Source organism: Hemiscyllium ocellatum, chromosome 31, assembly GCF_020745735.1.
Source record: "Hemiscyllium ocellatum isolate sHemOce1 chromosome 31, sHemOce1.pat.X.cur, whole genome shotgun sequence".
Classification (NCBI taxonomy): domain Eukaryota; kingdom Metazoa; phylum Chordata; class Chondrichthyes; order Orectolobiformes; family Hemiscylliidae; genus Hemiscyllium; species Hemiscyllium ocellatum.
In genome coordinates, this window is record NC_083431.1 from 18,701,371 (window position 1) to 18,719,684 (window position 18,314).

General features: G+C 38.7%; 1 protein-coding gene across 2 annotated transcripts in view; it reads left to right on the top strand.

Moving 5' to 3' along the window:
* The window catches only part of gosr1 (golgi SNAP receptor complex member 1), a 108,516-nt gene that overhangs the window by 12,386 nt on the left and 77,816 nt on the right, over positions 1-18,314 (top strand). For both annotated transcript variants that reach the window (XM_060847895.1, XM_060847896.1), the window contains exons 3-6: positions 4,655-4,742; positions 8,426-8,533; positions 15,701-15,792; positions 17,065-17,139. In XM_060847895.1, the coding sequence (XP_060703878.1) occupies positions 4,655-4,742; positions 8,426-8,533; positions 15,701-15,792; positions 17,065-17,139 (363 nt within the window). The remainder of the gene's footprint in view (positions 1-4,654; positions 4,743-8,425; positions 8,534-15,700; positions 15,793-17,064; positions 17,140-18,314) is intronic.

Here is an 18,314-nt window from a genome sequence, read left to right on the forward strand (position 1 = left end):
TCAGCGATTCATTTATGTTTTACAATTTTTGTATTTTAAAATTGTTGATTTGCAATAATCCATTTCAAACTTAATTCTGAAAGGCCACATAATTCAATCTTTTGGCCAAAAAGGTGTCACAATACAGTCTGTTTTTACTGTAAAACAGCTTTAGGTGGCATAGTGATTAGGATTTTCAGTTTTAAGCCATGTTCAGTGTAATAATGTTGTAATTTCTTATTTCAGGGACAAATCTAAGTAAAGTAATCATTGTTTAGAAATTAACAATAAGGTTGATACTTTACAAGTTTTTTAAAGTACAGCCTTTTTCAATTTTAGCAATAAAATCTCTTTTTTAATCATTTTGGCATGCATATAGGATTTTAACTCCAATGCTTGAAAATCTGTGTTTCTTCATTAGTTGTAAAATCGGGGACCATAGTTTTGGATTATTTGAACAAGCACAGTAGCTTTTCCATTCCCATGACCATCCAATTTTATTCTGCTGTCCTCAAGTCTATCTTGTCTGAAAGACAGCTCAGCTTTACAATTTAATTCCAGTGCTGTTAAAGTTTCAGAAGTAATATTGTCAATTTGATTTTAAGTGAGAGTTTTACCCTGTATGTAAAACCATGCAGCACAGGAACAGGCCCTTCAACCCACCATGCCTGCTTGTCCCACTTCCCATGGCAGCATGTTCCAAGCACCTCTGGTCCTAAAAATAAAAACTTGCCTTGCACATCTCCCTTAAACTTCCCCTTTTCACCTTAAGTCTATTTTGCTGTTTCCACTCTTGGGAAGGGGGGGGGGGGGCGGGGAAGAGACTCTGACTGTCCAACCTATCCATGCTTCTCATTTTATATACTTATACCAGGTTACTCCTCAGCCTCCAATATTCTAGCAAAAACAGTACAAGTTTTTCCAGACTAAAACTTTTATACTGTGTCCCAACCAATGAAGGCAAGAATGCTTATCACCTTCTTTACCACCTTATACACTTCTGTTGCCACTTTCAGGGAATTATGGATTTGCACCTCAAGATCCCTTCTGTGTTAGTATTCGCAAGGGTCCTGCCATTTACTCTATACTTTCCTCTGGCATTTGACCACACCTTATACCTTTTAAACATCATCAGCCATTTCTCTGCCCAACTTTCCAACTTATCTATATACTGCTGTATCCTTTGACAATCTTCCTCCCTATCCATATCCCCTTCAATTTTCATGTAAATGAAGAGGTTTGTCTCCCAGATTAAAGATGTTAATTTAATGTCTCATCACCTGTTCTAGAGGACAGAAAAGCAATCTGTAGTGCCATTTAGATATGAGCAATGTATTTTCCTGGTGTGTGGCCAACATCCTTATGTTAAAGTCTTATTATCAAAACTGACCAAGTGGTCACTTTTGTTTTACCATTTGATGATAATGGGACTTTACGGTGTGCAAATTGTCACAGCCTTTGACATCAAAACATCCGTACCTATACGACAAAATTAATTTCTGATTGCAACATTGTGAAGTTGGTCAGTTTGTTCATCTTTTCTAGAATAGAAAAGCAGAAGTTTTAAAATTCAGGGTGTCAGTAATTGTTAGTATGCAAAAGTGATTTGCGAGTCCATATGAATAAAGTTAGCACGCACACACGTGCTACAGTCATTTAGGTAGGAAAGCACAGTAGTCTCCCTGGCATTCAGCGCACATGAAATATATTGGTGAGCTGGTTTTATGAGAAATAATATGGCAGCTGGAAGAACTCCACTTGCTATTGCGATACGATGAATGCTCACTTGAAAATGAATGACACAAACCAATCGCTCTCATTTTGAATCTGGGATTTCTCCCAGGAACTGAAGAGCAGCTTCAAGGTCAGTCTTGAACTAGCTTTAATGAAGCATCAGATCCATTATTCCCTTTCAATTGATAATTTAGTGAAGTTCCTGTTACCTAGAATTAAGAATTTACTGTATGGTAAGTTTTTTTTAATTGCAAGAGGGTTCTGGAATAAAAGTAAGGAAGTCTTGTTGTCAGAGTGCTGTGCGCAATTTTGATCTCCTTACCTGAGAGAGGATATAATTATAACGAAGGTTCACTGGTTCACCCTACTGTAGTGGAGCTAACCTACATGAATTGAGTGGGAAACTGTTCACCCTTCACCTGCAGGGCAGAACCATGGCTACTCCAACTTCTGTCATCAAACTGCAACATGCAGATGGCGCCTGTGTGCGCGCACCTACTTGGAACTTGAGCTACAAGCCATTGACAATGCATGACATTTGAGAGAAGGGACTTCAGGCTAAGTGTTTGGGAAAACAGAGTTTCTCTACTAGCCTGCTCCTGCCCCACAACGCTGTCCTTGTGATGGCCAAAATTCATAGCAAGCCTTTTGATCGATATTTCAAGCCTCATCTTGGTATGAACAGAAATTGACAATAAAATACATCATAGACTCCAATATGCCAGTGTTGAGTTTGAGTGTCTGATTAACAGTGTTTTAAGTCCAAGACCTCAAACCCAGCATCAAACTCATAGTTTACAGAGTTGCTGTGATTCCCCAGCCTCCTGTGTGCATCTGAATTGTGGACCTTGTGTAAACTAGACACTGAAATTCCTAAAGAGTTATTGCCAGCGCTGCCTTTGCAAAAGCCTGTAAATCTTCTGGCAGGATAGATGTGCCAGTGTTAGCACCCCCTCCTTGGCCAGTATCCCCAGTATTGAGGTAATGATCAGGCATGACCAGCTGCAATGAACAGGCCACATTGTCTGTATGCACAATCCCTCGACTCTCTAAACAAGTGCTCTGCTCCAAGTTGCACAATGTTAAGCAAGCACTAAGAGGATAGAGGAAATGCTACAAGGGCACCTTGAAAGCTTCCTAAACAGATGTAACATCTCCACTGACATGTGGGAATAGCTTGCCCTCGAACGCTCCTTCTGGAGAAGGAGTATCCGTGAAGACGCTAACTACCTCAAACATCACCGAGTGGAGCATGTGGGAGGCCAAGACCAGGCAGCAGGAAGAGCACCCAGGATCAGAACGTCTGACTTTAACACCACCTGCCCCACCTTTTGCGCTCTGTGACTCCAGGATTGGAGTATTCAGATACTGCAGAAACCCCCAGTCCCTCAAGAATGGAAGCAAGTCATCCTCAATTCTGAGAGATTTGCCTTTTCCAAGCTGTCCTATGTGGTGGTAAATTTATCTTTCAGAAGGTTTGCACTACACGTGGTAAGATACTATCATAGCACTATTGGGATGTTCCAGGATTTTGATACTAATAATTTCAGAATGGTCTGTCAACGTCAGGATGGTGAATGAGTTGTGGTGAACTTTTTGAAACAACGCTGTTCCCACACACTTGGTCCTTCTGTGTAGTGGAGTATATGGGTTTGAGATGTTGCCAGTAATGCCTTTGTGAGCTGCTCATTCAGTTCTGTAGATATTACATACTTCATTCACTGTGGTGGAGGGAGTGGTTGTTTAAGCTAGTGGATGAGGTGCCAGAAGGCAGCTTTATCCAAAATGGTGTCAGTTTTTTTGGTTGTTCTACTTGCATTCATTTAGGAAAGTTTAAAAGTATTGTGCTGCATTCCTGAATTGTGTTTCTGCCTATGATAGAGGGACTTTTGCCAGTCAAGAAGCAATCCAACCTCTAAATTGTTGTGTCACCATTGCATTTTTTTGTTCCTGATGAAATTTGCTCTCTGATCATTGGATGTTCATTTTGCAGGAATCTGATGATGGTAATGTTGTTGCATGTGTGAATGCATGTTGTGTTTACATCAACTTGCCTTTATTACATTGGACATGTAGTAAAGTAGTTCCCAAGTTATTTTCACACTGTGACTCCTTTTCAATGCTTGGAGATTGTTACGACTTTCAGATAGAATTGAGAGCATGTGGTCCTGTTAGTGTGGAGATATGTCTGTCAAAGTTCCACAGTGATCATTACTGCCTCAAAGCTAATGACCCCAACATTTCAGTTCATGACCAGCATTTAAGGAAGTTGTGATTTAGTTTTTAGTTCTTTTACCTATCATTTTTGGGTAAGATATTATTGGAATTAAGCTTGCTCCAAACCGAACTGACAAAACATCAAGCAGTTCAGCCACTACATGAAGGTACTGATAGAAGTTGAGCAGTGATTAATTACTTCTAAGGGAAGTAATTAATCATTGGAAAGAGTAAGTCTGTGTTGCTTAAGTATTTTTGAAATTGAAGAGATTTTTATTTGAAAGGTGCATCCATTTTTAACTGCTTCCATTTATTTTAATTGGCATTAAAAAGTCTCATTTTTCTTCAGTCAGAATTTCTCATATTAAACATAAAAAAAGGAAATGTTGTACAGCTGATTTTCAAAAAGTCTAATTTAAATATGTGCTTAACCACCTTTGATCAAGTGAACACTTTTTTGTTATCTTTGTGAATTGATTTCATTCATGTAAATTAAATTAAATGTTTCATGCAGAATGTCTTCAACAGTAATATATGATGTATTAATTGAAAATTCCACTTATTTTGGGCACTTTGTTTTCTGCATCAATTTTTTTGTTTCTGTTATATTCTTGGTTAGATTAACGAAGCTATTATTTTAATTACACTGTGTAGCAAATTATATTAGTCCGACATTTTTCTTGTATTTTTGTGCTAGTTTTTGTTTCTCTTTCCACTTTTCTAGTTCTGATACAACGCCTCTTCTAAATGGATCGAGCCAAGACAGGATGTTTGAAACAATGGCTGTGGAAATAGAACAGCTGCTAGCTAAGGTGAGTTTAACCCTTCAGTTAACTATTGCTATTTTTTTTTAGATTACTTACAGTGTGGAAACAGGCCCTTCGGCCCAACAAGTCCACACTGACCCGCCGAAGCGCAACCCACCCATACCCCTACATTTACCCCTTACCTAACACTAGGGGCAATTTAGCATGGCCAATTCACCTGACCTGCACATCTTTGGACAATGGGAGAAAACCAGAGCACCCGGAGGAAACCCACGCAGACACGGGGAGAACGTGCAAACTCCACACAATCAGTCGCCTGAGGCGGGAATTGAACCCGGGTCTCTGGCGCTGTGAGGCAGCAGTGTTAACCACTGTGCCACCGTGCTGCCCATATTTTGAAACCTTGTTAAGAGTCTAGAGTATTACTTGTACTGCTTCACCCCTCACAAACTATCCCAACTGGAACTCTGTGCCTGTATTTGATTTTCTTTTAAATCTTTTATCTTTCTCTCCTGTCAATGTTCACTAACCCCCCCTTCCCCCACAAAAACAGTGGTCACAATTATCATTCTTCTCAAGCTTGGGAATTGTTGGATTTAAAGAAAAACAAAGTTTCTACCAGTCTTTGCAAAATACAACACACCATCCCTCTCTCCTCCTACATCTCAATCTCAGATCAAATCTATGAGCCTTGACTACTCTGTCTGGGTCTTTGTTCATCCCACTTGAATCCCAACTGCATCCCACCATCACACTGTGAAACGATTTTCCTGAACTACTCTGCTTACTTAATTTCTCCAGCTTTTTGGAAGTCTCCTCAGAAACCTGTGTTGCATTTTGCTCAGCTATTCCTGTTTAATGTTGTTCTGAGTTTTCTGATCGCTCCCTCTTCAAGTGCTTTACGACATTTTATTACATTTCAGGGATGCTAAACAATTAGAAGTTGTTTCTTTCACAACATTGGGAGTGCTCTTAGCCCACTTTTCCTCGTTCACCTGGAACTTTAGGCATCATTACTGTTTGCTGGCAGGTACCTAAATAATAAATTCTTGACAGATTTTGTGAAATAGTTGGGCTATGTGATCTTGATTTACTACTGCAGCACAGTGAAATTTCAGATAAAAAAATGAAAACCAGCAGTATGTCACATAAATGGTTGAACTTCAGTGGTTGAACTGTCCAGAAAGTTATTGCAAAAATAGTTCTGAAAATGTAATATCTAAAAACTCATTCCTACTAGTTTTGTTGTAAAATGGCATGTGATAATAGAAATAGTAAGACGATTGAAGTTACAAAACTGCAGCTTGTATTTTTTTTCTTGGGCCTCTTTAGTATTAAAACATTCGAGACCTAAACCCAGCAGTGATATCATCAATGCCCTCAAGGTTTGCCTTGTTAACATTGCATGTATGTTAAACCAAACATTGTCTTTTGCCATTTACTTGAAGCACTTGAGTCTTTTTTTCGGACTGCAGGTATTGTCACCATTATGTCTTGCAAATTTGGGCATGATTGGATTTTTTTTTGTCATCCACATCTTGTGAGCACTGCTGTTATTGACGTGAGGTGGTTTTAAATACACACTCATTCAATGTTAAGATAATGCAACTCTTCTCCATTCTCTGCACTTTGGAGAAGTAATCAATAAACAATAATTAGTGTTATGTAAAATAAGTACCATTTATTTAGGGTAGTGCTCTTTCAGCTATCGAATTTCTAGTTCAGTATCTTACAACAAAATCCAGTTAATTTTAACCTGTTAATGTTTTTTAAAACCAGATCAACATTGTCCAAGTGTTAAAATGAGTTTTGTGAGTGACCAAAAGCAAACAGAATTTTTTTTTGTTTCAAGATTTCTGAAGATGCATAGCTGTGCACATTTTTTTTGTTGAATGCTTTTCTACCTTGCCAATTCCAATTCATCTTCTGATATGCTTTGTCCTTAATTGACACCATGCATCATTATAACAGGATGAAGAATGCCATTTCATTGATTATCTGGTTGGTTTTATTTTGGTATTGAGCTGATACCATAAGACATGAGAACAGAATTAGGCTATTCGGCCCATTGATTCTACTCCACCATTTGATCTTGGCTATGTTTCTCAGCCGCATTTTCCTATCGTCACCCGACACCCTGGATCCCCTCACTGAACAAGAACCATCTCTGTCTTAACCGCACTCAGTGATTTGTCCTCCACAGCCTTCTACGGCAATGAGTTCCTTAGATTCACCCTTTCTCTGGCTGAAGAAATTCCCCCTCCATCCCAGTTCTAAAGGATCACTCTGAGGCTATCTTGAGACTGAGATTTCACAGATGGAAAGAAAGATCAATAATCTTTTTAAATGTGAGCAAGAATTACAGAAGAAACATTTGAATGTATATAGCATCTTATCTCTCATCTCAGGAAAAAAACCTGCTTTTATGTTAACAATTATTTGTATTTAACAATATCATACAAACAATGAGATCAGTGATCAGTTAATTAGAGTGGCACAGTGGTTAGCACTGCTGCCTCAGCTTCAGGGACCTGAATTCAATTCCAGCATTGGGTGACAGAATTTGCACATTCGCCCTGTGTCTGTGTGGATTTCCACTGGGTGCTCTGGTCCAAAGATGTACAGGTTAGGTGCAATGGCCCATAGTGTCCCAGAATGTGCAGGCTAGGTGGATTTGTCATGGTTAATGCACGCTATGGGAATAAGGTGGAGAGTGGGTTTGAGTGGGATGCTGTTTGGAGGATTGGCAGAGATTCACCATATGGTTTCTATCTGCACTTAAGGATTGTATGATTCTGTTAATAATTTTTCATTATTGAGAAATGCCCTACTCTTTGGACACTGTCATAAGATATCATCTGGTAGGCAGATGAGTTTCAGTTTTGTACCTCTTCTGTGTAATAGAACTTTATGAATTAAACTGTCAGCCTACTCTAGTGTGCTGATGCTCTGGCGTGGGAACTTGAACCTGTGGTTCTGGCTTTTAAAGCGTAACTGAAGGAGATAACCTAACTTTTAATGGGTTTGGAAGGTCAGCTCTCTGATTCTTTCCCCTCGATGTTGCTAGACTGGCTGAAAGTTCACTTTTTTTTTATTACAGATTTTCCATTATCCATAATGTTTTGAATTTTAAGGAGACTTTGCAATTTGGATATCTGTTTGTCCTGTCACCCTCCTTTATTTGGAATTAACTTGAAATGGTTGTTGCATTTGATTTAGGAGTAGGCTGAATTGTCTTGCATGCTATGGTGTATGCTTTTTGAAGTGGTGAATGCTATTTTGCCCTGGTTTGTGCAGTGACCTTGGAAAGAATGACTATCACTGCCAATATCAGCTGACCACAAGGAACTATCACTGAGTAGCCTAAGACTAAATTCATGTGATTGCTTCATAATTTTAGCTTCCTGTAAGCTACTAAGTGGTGACTAGCTTTTCTTCAGTCTTTTTTAATCTGCGTGTAATGAATATGAATACACCCTCCACGGGCATCCTTGAATATTCTATAATAACAGATATCACTTATCAGAAAACATGGAGGCAAGTTTCTTGCCTGAATTTTTTAAGAAGAATGCTTGTACCAATATTGGTACTGTGAAGGAGAGGGAAGTGGAAAGATGTATTGCAGTGGAATTCTGAACCAAAGTGCTTAGGAGTCAGAGGTATACGGTAAGCACTGGTATTATTGCTGTATGTACAATTCTTAACGTTTTAAACATTTTTATCTCCAGCTCACGGGAGTAAATGACAAAATGGCAGAGTATACTTCATCCCCTGGTGTTACATCATTGAATGCAGCACTCATGCACACACTACAACGGCATAGAGACATTTTACAGGTAAAAACAATCTTCATTAATTTGTAGTCTGGCGTTACTGTGTATTTCATTGTTGGAGCAGCTCAACATTTAGCAGCAATGGGCGTATCTACTTTTCTTTTCTGGTATCATTACACGGGTATAGTCCTTCCCTAACCTACATATTTCTCTTGAGTAGCTTTTGGCAGTCAATCCAATATTGCCAGCAGATTGATGTTGGAATGATTTACTGGTTGCCTATCAGATCTTTTCTTAAAAGAGTCACTGTCAGCATTTTGTCAAGGCACATCATCATCCCTGTATTCCTGATGAAGGGCTTTTGCCCGAAACATCGATTTTACTGCTCCTGGGATGCTGCCTGAACTGCTGTGCTTTTCCAGCACCTCTAATACAGAATCTGGTTTCCAGCAGCTGCAGTTATTGTTTTTACCTAAGGCACATCATCACTCTTCCAAAGTAAAATCAGTATCTGCAAGGGTTGCCAGTGGAAATATATCTGAAATGTAGGTCTCAGATACACGTTGAATAAAAATTTGGGGTAAAATTTTCAGAGAGTGAAAAACACTGTTTGGTTTCAAATGATTAGATTACTTACAGTGTGGATACAGGCCTTTGGCCCAACAAGCCCACACCGACCCTCTGAAGAACAACCCACCCAGACCCATTCCCCTACATCTAACACTATGGGCAATTTAGCATGGCCAATTCACCCAACCTGCACATTCTTGGACTGTGGGAGGAAACCGGAGCACCCGGAGGAAACCCATGCAGACTCTGGGAGAATGTGCAAACTCCACACGCTCAGTTGCCTAAGACAGGAATTGAAACCGAGTCTCTGCTAACCACTGTGCAACCGTGCCGCCCCAATTTCCAGTTGCAATGATGTAAATTTGAGTTCCATAACAAAATAGACAGTCCCTTTTATTGGGAAATTGAATGTTTCTGTACCTAAAACATGGGATCTGGTGGCTCAAATAGCATAGTAAATGAACAGTAAAGTGAGTTAACATTTCTTTGAGCAAAGGGTGGTTTTAAAAATCAATGTAATTGAGGTGAATAGTAAGAGAGATTTGTAAATCTGGAGAAATCTTATAGATTGATAATGCTGCCAAGGTTATAGAGGAGAAGAGATGTACATTAATGAACTTGAGGCTGCTAGAATGGTTCCACCAGTGAAACATATCCACTTGCAAATGTCTGCCAAAGCCAAATAAACTTTTAATTTGTAATTTGATTATATAAAGCCTGTTTATAAAAAGGGAGGTAGGCATGTAGCTTTTAAGGCATTTTTTGATTTGGAAGTGTGAAAAATGCCATGCCCTTTTTAATTCTTTTGAAAATATTAAACACACCTCTACATTGTTTTAACCTTTTAGTGCCGTTTAGTTTGAAAGTACTTGTGTATGTTGTGTTGATCCTCTGTTTCTTCTATTTGAATGTTTACATTTTTTGTTCGTTTCATGAAATATTCCAATAGTTTTTATTAGTTCATTTCATGATCCAGTTCTTGCATTTTGAGGTAAATTACAAATGCAATATACATTTGCTTTAGATTCCAAATGCATTACTTCAGCAATTTGAAATGATGGAGGAAGCCATTAATTTCAATCTAAGTATGTTTGTTGAGTGACAGCTGACATTGCATTTACGGTATAAAAAGATTAGCTTATTGCTAGCTGTGAATGAGGATAAATTGCATGACATGGAGATTTAATAGAGCAGTCTGAACTTAATTGAGTGACAAATGTCCTCAGTTATATATTGAGTGTACAGATGTCAACCTCAGCAAAAAAATAGTAAACTGCTAACTAATGGCTCTCCAAGAAAGTGACTTCTTGCATTTTAATTTTGCACTTTTGAGAAAATATACTAGTAATCCATTTTTTTAAAAAAAGCAGTTAAAGGAATTGACCTATCCTTGGTACAAACATCATGCTATCCATTTCAATAAAAAAATTCACAAAATGACATTACCACAAAGCATCACATCTTTCAATTTTTTTCTCGTGTCCCATGTTAAAAATGAATGAAGCTATCTGATATTTCTTTTAACTTCAAAATTGAAGATATCTTTTTGCATGTTCTGAATGATAAAATTGGACTCAACAGGTTAAATATATTTTAACTAGTTTGGCTTGAGGTGCTAAATAGATCAATACTTTTGTAACTATATCCTTCATAATTTAAAAATATTTTGCCGTATTAAAGGGAAACGTTACTTTTGACTGGAGGACTACAGTATAGGTTTATTTAAAAAAATTGTCCTCATGTCGAGTTCCTTTTGGGAATTGACTTGAGATGAGCAACATCTGGTGTGGCTACCAGGAAAATGTTTGTTTGCTGATGTGTGGTGCTTCGTCAGCTCACACATTTTGTTTGTGACTTAATTTGTTCAATCATTTTAAGAGTTCAGGCATAATTCATCCAGGATTAGGAAAGATCCTGATTGCTTGCACAGGTTTAGCAATCATGGGATCCACTACACTGTCTTCAGACGATAAATCAAAGGCTTTTCTTTCAAAAGTTTTTGTCCAGTAATTATAACTTAGCAATGTCAATAGTGAAGAAAAATTGGAATAGGAAATTCTAAAAACAATTTGCTTGATAATTTGAATTGTGTTTTGAATTAAAAGTAGCGTGTTTGAAAATTTGAAACATTTGCTCACAGTAAAGGATATCTATGTGCACTGAATATGGTTATGCCATCTACTTTTCCCACTGCAGTATGTAATAAACATTATGAACTCGTTTAAGGTTTTAAGATATTTTTTCCTTCCATATGGTGAATTTTTAACTAAAGATTCACATTCATCATATCAATAATTCGATGTGAGACAAGATATGCTCATGTTCAGGCAGTATCTGCCGAGGAAGAACATTGACTTCATTCTTACCGTGTAAAAGGATTTATTGATTGGTACTTAAGTTTTAAATTTTATTTTGGATGTTTTAATTTTACATGTTCTGTGTTTTCAGGAGTGTGTGTGTGTGTTGGGGGGGGGGGGTGGGGGTGGATGATGCTGGTGGTGGATGCTTAAAAATTAAATTAGGAGGCAAAGGGACGTCACGAAATATCTTTGGCAGATAGGATTAAGGAAAACACCAATACGTTTCATAAGTATACTAAGAGCAAGAAGATTACTAGGGAAAGAATAAGACCTAATAAAGACTAAAGGGTCAATCTGTGCATGGAGCCAGAGGATATGGGTAAGGGATTAAATGAATGTTCTTCATCTGTATTCACAAAGGAGAAATGCATTGTAGCTGGAGATTGTCAAGTCCTGGAACGTGTTAAGATTAATAAGGCGGAGGTATTATATGTTTTAGTGAGTATAAAGGAGAAGATTGCTGAAGTCCTGGCTGAGATATTTAATACTTGCTGGCCACAGGTGAAGTGCCAGATTTCTGGAGGAAATTAAATGTGGTTTCTTTGTTTAAGAAGGACTGCAGGGTTAGGCCAGGTAATTACAGACCAGTTTGTCTGGAATTCGTGTAGGGAAATTATTGGAAAAAAGTTCTGAGGGACAGGATTAATCAACAGTTGAAAAGACAGGGATTGACCAGAGATAATTGGCATGGATTTGTTGGAAGGAGACCCTGTTTGACAAATCTACTTGGATATTTTTGAAAAGGTGACTAAATATGTTGAGGTAGTGCAATTGATGTGATTTGTATGGACTTCAGTAAGGCCTTTGACAGGGTCCCACATGGAAGGCTCGTCCAAAAGGTGAGAGTTTATAGGATCTAAGTCATGTCAGCAAACTGGATCCAAAACTGGATGGTAAATAGGAGGTAAAGGGCCATGCTGGAATGTTGTTTTTGTGATTGGAAGCCTGTGACCAGCTGTGTACCACAGGGCTCATGGTAGGACTCTTGCTGTTTGTTATATACATTAATGACTTGGATGTGAATATACAAAGTATAATGTGTAAATTTTCAGATGGTATGAAAATTGGTGTTGTTAAGAGGGTGGTCTCAGGCTGCAGTCTGATATTGGGCAGAGCAATGACAGATGGAATTTAATCCTGATCGGTCTGAGGTGATGCACTTTGGTCATATTCTTCCCATATTTCAATGAATGGCAGGTCCCTAGGACAAAGGTACCTTGATGTACAAGTTCAAAATTTCCTGAAGTTGTGGTACAGGTAGACCGGGTGGTGAAGAAGGCATGCAGGGGGTTTACCTTCTTAGCCAGGGTGTAGAAAATGAGAGCAAGGAAGTAGTCATAACTTTGTAAGACGTTAGTTAGGCCACAGATGGATTACTGTGTGCAATTTTGGTCACCACACTATTGGAAGAATGTGATTGCACAAGTGCAGAGGAGATTCACCAGGATGATGCTTGGAATGGAAAATCTCAGTTATGAGGTGAGACTGGATAGGCTGAATTTGTTTTCCGTGGAGCAGAGGAATCTGAAGAAGGGCTTATGCCCGAAACGTCGATTCTCCTGTTCCTTTGATGCTGCCTGACCTGCTGTGCTTTTCCAGCAACACATTTTTAAGCAGAGGAATCTGAGGCAGGGTGGGGCTGGGGGGGAAGCGGTGATGTGATTGAAGTGTACAAAGTTATGAGAAGCAGAGGCAGCGTAGATTTTTGAGAATCTTTTCTCCATAGCCGAAGTATCTTAGATCAGAGGACATGAGTTTAAGGTTAGGAGTAAGTGGCTTAGAGAGGATCTGAGGAAAATGTTTTTTCATCCAGATGATGGTAGAGATTTGGATCACGCAGCCTGAGAGCATGGTAGAGGCAGGTACTCTTGCATAATTTAAGAAGCATCAATGCAAGCACTTAACATGGCAAGGCATAGTAGGCTATGGACTGAACGGACTTAGATTAGTATAGCTTGGTGTTTGTTGATTGATATAGACCAGATGAGCTGAAGGACCTATTTCTATGCTATCTGACTGAGTCTTTCACCTTGGTCCTGTCCAATTATTGTTCTTTTCCATAAAATCAGTTCAACACTTAAACTGTAAGCAGTTCAAAGGGGAGCAACTCACTTGTTGATTGTTGATTTGTAGAAACTCTTCCTGTAAAAGACATGCATTGATTATTGGCTTTGACTGGTAGTCATTTCACACAGTGATTATTCCAATTGAAACTTGTCTTGACCCAAGATCCAAATGTCTTGTGGTTGCTGATGTTGAGATACTACACCTGTTTGTTTGTAACTGGCAGAGTGAATGGTAATTCTGGCTTATTTCAGTCTTTTTAAACTCTACTTCTGTTTTAATTTTCAAATTTAAACACAAAATTTACATTAACACGGTTCATTTTTAAATTTCATATCAGGAAGAAATCCCAATGTCCTGGACACTTTCACAGTTTGTGTCTGTTCATAATTCTTTGTGAGAAGTTGGATACTATTCCTAAAATGGAAAATAAAGCTCAAACCTGACTGGATAACTCTGTTTACTGGAAATGCAATTGTTATGCCTCTCCAGAAATTGTTATGCAATCAGTTTGTTTTAAAAATGTGTAGTTGTTCAGTCTACTATAATAGATGACATAGAAACAATATATGGTTTGGTATTTGAGTTAAAAATTTAAAATTTGCTGGATCACCAGAGCCAGGGATTTTTTTTTCTGAAAAATGAATTGTACCAAAGCACTGAAAGCTGTCACCCTAGAAATAAGAGAGTTCTTACAGAATGTTCACACAGTAAAGTGTTTGGAAGATTAAATGGTGAAAGACTATTCCCATTGGTCAATGATTTGTTAAAAGTCTTGTCGTAAATGTCTTAAAATTAAATTTGATTTTTAAAGAATTGTAGCCAAATGCTTTTAAAAGGCATAATTCTTTCAGTCAAGATGAAACAGAACTTTTGTTTTTGCAGAGTTCCTCTAAAATTGTGCATGATTTAGATGCACCATGCTGTGGATGGCACGGTGGCACAGTGATTAGCACTGCTGCCTCACAGTGCCAGAGACCCGGGTTCAATTCCCGACTCAGGTGACTGACTGTGTGGAGTTTGCACATTCTCCCCGTGTCTGCGTGGGTTTCCTCCGGGTGCTCCGGTTTCCTCCCACAGTCCAAAAACGTGCAGGTTAGGTGAATTGGCCATGCTCAATTGCCCGTAGTGTTAGGTGCAGAGGAATGGGTCTGGGTGGGTGCGCTTCGGCGGGTCGGTGTGGACTTGTTGGGCCGAAGGGCCTGTTTCTACACTGTAAGTAATCTAATTTTGGTTTAAAAGTACATCTGATAGATGTGCCAGAGCAGACACAGTTTTGATTCCATTGCGCTCCTTGTTTCAGGATAGTTTTTAGCTCATTTGGTGATTCCAATTTAGAGCCCCCCTTCCATATTTATTGTAGACTTGCTTTTGGATATTCCTAACTCTGGAGAACCATCATTGTAATTTTTACGTGACTGCAAAGGATCCATTTTGTCCTACCTCAGGTCTTATGCTTGGAAGTGTATTGCACAAAATAACTTAATCAATTTTGTGCAGAGGGACAATACTGCACAATATGCATTTTCAATGTCTAAATGTTCTGTCTGTGAAAATAAATAGTGGCTGGTTGTGAATTGATAATATTAGCTAGACTATGACGTTATTTGTTGCAAAAGCGAGCAGCTGCACTCTGTTCTCCCTTTTGTAAGGGAAAAAGAATAATAGCTGTTGTCCTTGTTATTGCATGAATCTAATTATAGCTAGAATTGAAGAATTTCTGTGCTACCACTCTTTTCCCCCTGTCGTTTCTTCTGTCAGTTTGGAAAACAAGGTCAGATGTTGCAAAGTGTTTTAAGTAGGCTGTGTTTTATAATTTTAATATTAAAGTACACTAAAATAACAATGCTATTAGAGATTTTGGCAGCAGAAGTGTAATCAAAGACATGTTGCTTCATCCATGTCTAGTAAACAACTTAGCTTCCTTTTGATGCCCATTTCTTCTGGAACACCACCCCCTCTCACCAAACTTAGCTGTTGTGTTGTGCTGAGTGCTACAAGCTTCAATGCATGCACTCTTCCTGCTTGCAATTTTGAAGGCTGTTTAGCATCTGGAAAAAGAGTATGAAGTTTTAGATCATTAAGTGTTATGCACAACAATTGATATTCGTGACACAGATTTTCAGTTTTAAAGAATGCCGTGTGTTTTTCCTGGTGGTGTGGGACAAAGAAATGTTATGAGGTGGATAGATAGTTACGAACAGTTTAATAGTTTTTTTAATTTGCTTTTTCCCAGGATTATACACACGAGTTTAATAAAACAAAAGCTAATTTTATTGCAATCCGAGAGCGTGAAGACTTGTTGGGATCAGTTCGGAAGGATATTGAGTAAGTGATTATTATTTGTTACAGTTTGTTATTGACCAGGCCATACCCCTCAAACATTTCAAGAAAGTAGCCCTGACTCTAACTTTGCTAGTCATTTTTAAGTAGGTGTAAAGTGGATATTCCAGGAGAGAATCAGATGGTTAAGCCACTTAGTCTTAAACAACAGAATTTATTTGTCCGATTACTGAATAAAACACAAATAACAGAAAACAGAATTCAGATTAACTTAACCTCTCTGAAAACCCAACAGATCATCCCAACTTAATGAAGCACCAATTCAGATAAACACCCCCTTGGCATAAAAGGTAAAATCAAACACAAGTTCTTACAGGATAGAAGTCTGAGAGAGAGTACCAGCCTGGACCTGCTTCTGTGGGTCCAGCAACTTTTTTCATACTCGTGCTATTAAAAAAAAACCAAACCAGAGAAAAGTTGAGTTAGGAAAACTGGCCATACCCCTTTCATTGTACTCATTTTTTTAAATTCAAACTTGAAAGCCTTCTTCCTGAGGCAGTCTCTGTCAACTTGGCCCTAAAACACTTCACCTCCAGACTTTACAGCCTCTCTGAATAAAAAGCTAAGGATTATGTAACCTTGTTAAAGGAGTAGCTTCATCACAAGTTAAAGCATGAAAATTCTTCATTGTTTCTATGTCATACGTACTATCAAATCATAACATTAGTGGTTCGAATGTTCTATAAATTGGCTAGTTTGGATCCAATGATGGTAAGTCATTAGCAGTGTTTATTGGCCAGGTAAGCTCATGTTTTGTACATTTTCTAGCTGTACTAAAGATCCTTCCAGGGAGCATTGTACATGAGCTAATTAAATTTGATAATTCACACCTGTTTATTTTCATTGTTTAATTTATCTTCTGTTTTGATTGAGACTTGGAATTAGCATGCAATTTCCTAAAATAAAAGTAATTACCACACTGCAGGCACGCATCACCTTTTAAAGTAAATGTATTAATTATAAAATTACTAATTGTTTTCAAGCATAAACAACCTGAAGAAATAAGCCCAGATGAAATAGTACGGTGTGAATTTTTTTTTGTAGTTTACTTAAAGTACATTTAAGTGCCAGATGACCAAATTTGCCTCAAGGTCAAAATGGATAGGACTGTCATCTGTTGGCCAAGTTGAAAATTAGAATTGAACTTTGCTGATAAAGTATTAAGAACTGTGACAGGTGTCTGTGTGCATGGAAGGAAAGTAATACTAAATCATTTTACTATGATCTTTCAATAAAGTCTTTATATTTTACCTTCAGATCTTACAAAAGTGGATCAGGAATTAACAACAGAAGAACAGAACTGTTCTTAAAAGAGCATGAGCACCTTCGCAAGTGAGTTTATTTTGTTGAGTTTTTGTGCATTGCTGCATTCGTGCAATTTGATTTGTAAGAATATGGTGAAGACTAAAAGAAGGAAATAAGTGATGCAAAGCACTGAGGAGAATTGTAACTAAAATATAATTGAGGTTTGGATGATATAAACTGCAAAAAACATAGATGCTTTATGATCCCAAAGTTGAAGGACATCCTTTATGAATGTCACTCACCATTTAAACATGGGGCCAATTCTTTTCATTAGGGTTCTGTCAGTGACCATATGGGTTCTCCAGGTAAAAACAATGACTGCAGATGCTGGAAACCAGATTCTGGATTAGTGGTGCTGGAAGCGCGCAGCAGTAAAGGCAGCATCCAATGAGCAGCGAAATCGACGTCTCGGGCAAAAGCCCTTCATCAGGAATAAAGGCAGAGAGCCTGAAGCGTGGAGAGATAAGCTAGAGGAGGGTGGGGGTGGGGAGAAAGTAGCATAGAGTACATTAGGTGAGTGGGGGAGGGGATGAAGGTGATAGGTCAGGGAGGAGAGGGTGGAATGGATAGGTGGAAAAGGAGATGGGCAGGTAGGACAAGTCCGGACAAGTCGTGGGGACAGTGCTGAGCTGGAAGTTTGGAACCAGGATGAGGTGGGGGAAGGGGAAATGAGGAAACTGTTGAAGTCCACATTGATGCCCTGGGGTTGAAGTGTTCAGAGGTGGAAGATGAGGCGTTCTTCCTCCAGACGTCTGGTGGTGAAGGAGGCCCAGGACCTCCATGTCCTTGGCAGAGTGGGAGGGGGAGTTGAAATGTTGGGCCACGGGGCGGTGTGGTTGATTTGGTGCGGGTATCCTGGAGATGTTCCCTAAAGCGCTCTGCTAGGAGGTGCCCAGTCTCCCCAATGTAGAGGAGACCGCGTCGGGAGCAACGGATACAATAAATTATATTAGTGGATGTGCTCATTTTGTAAGCCTGATGTGCATGTGGGTGGATTAATGATCATTCTATTCTTTTAATATGTTCATAACCAATTCTATATCCCATATATTGGATCCTTTGGAAGCAACAAGAAGATTATTTACCATTCTGTAAAACAAAAAATGGGCGTGTGTATAAGTTATCCCAATTTTTCCTGTGACTTCCTTGGCGATCCTCTGGTTCATATATTCTATAACTACAGGGGTACTTGGATGTGCACC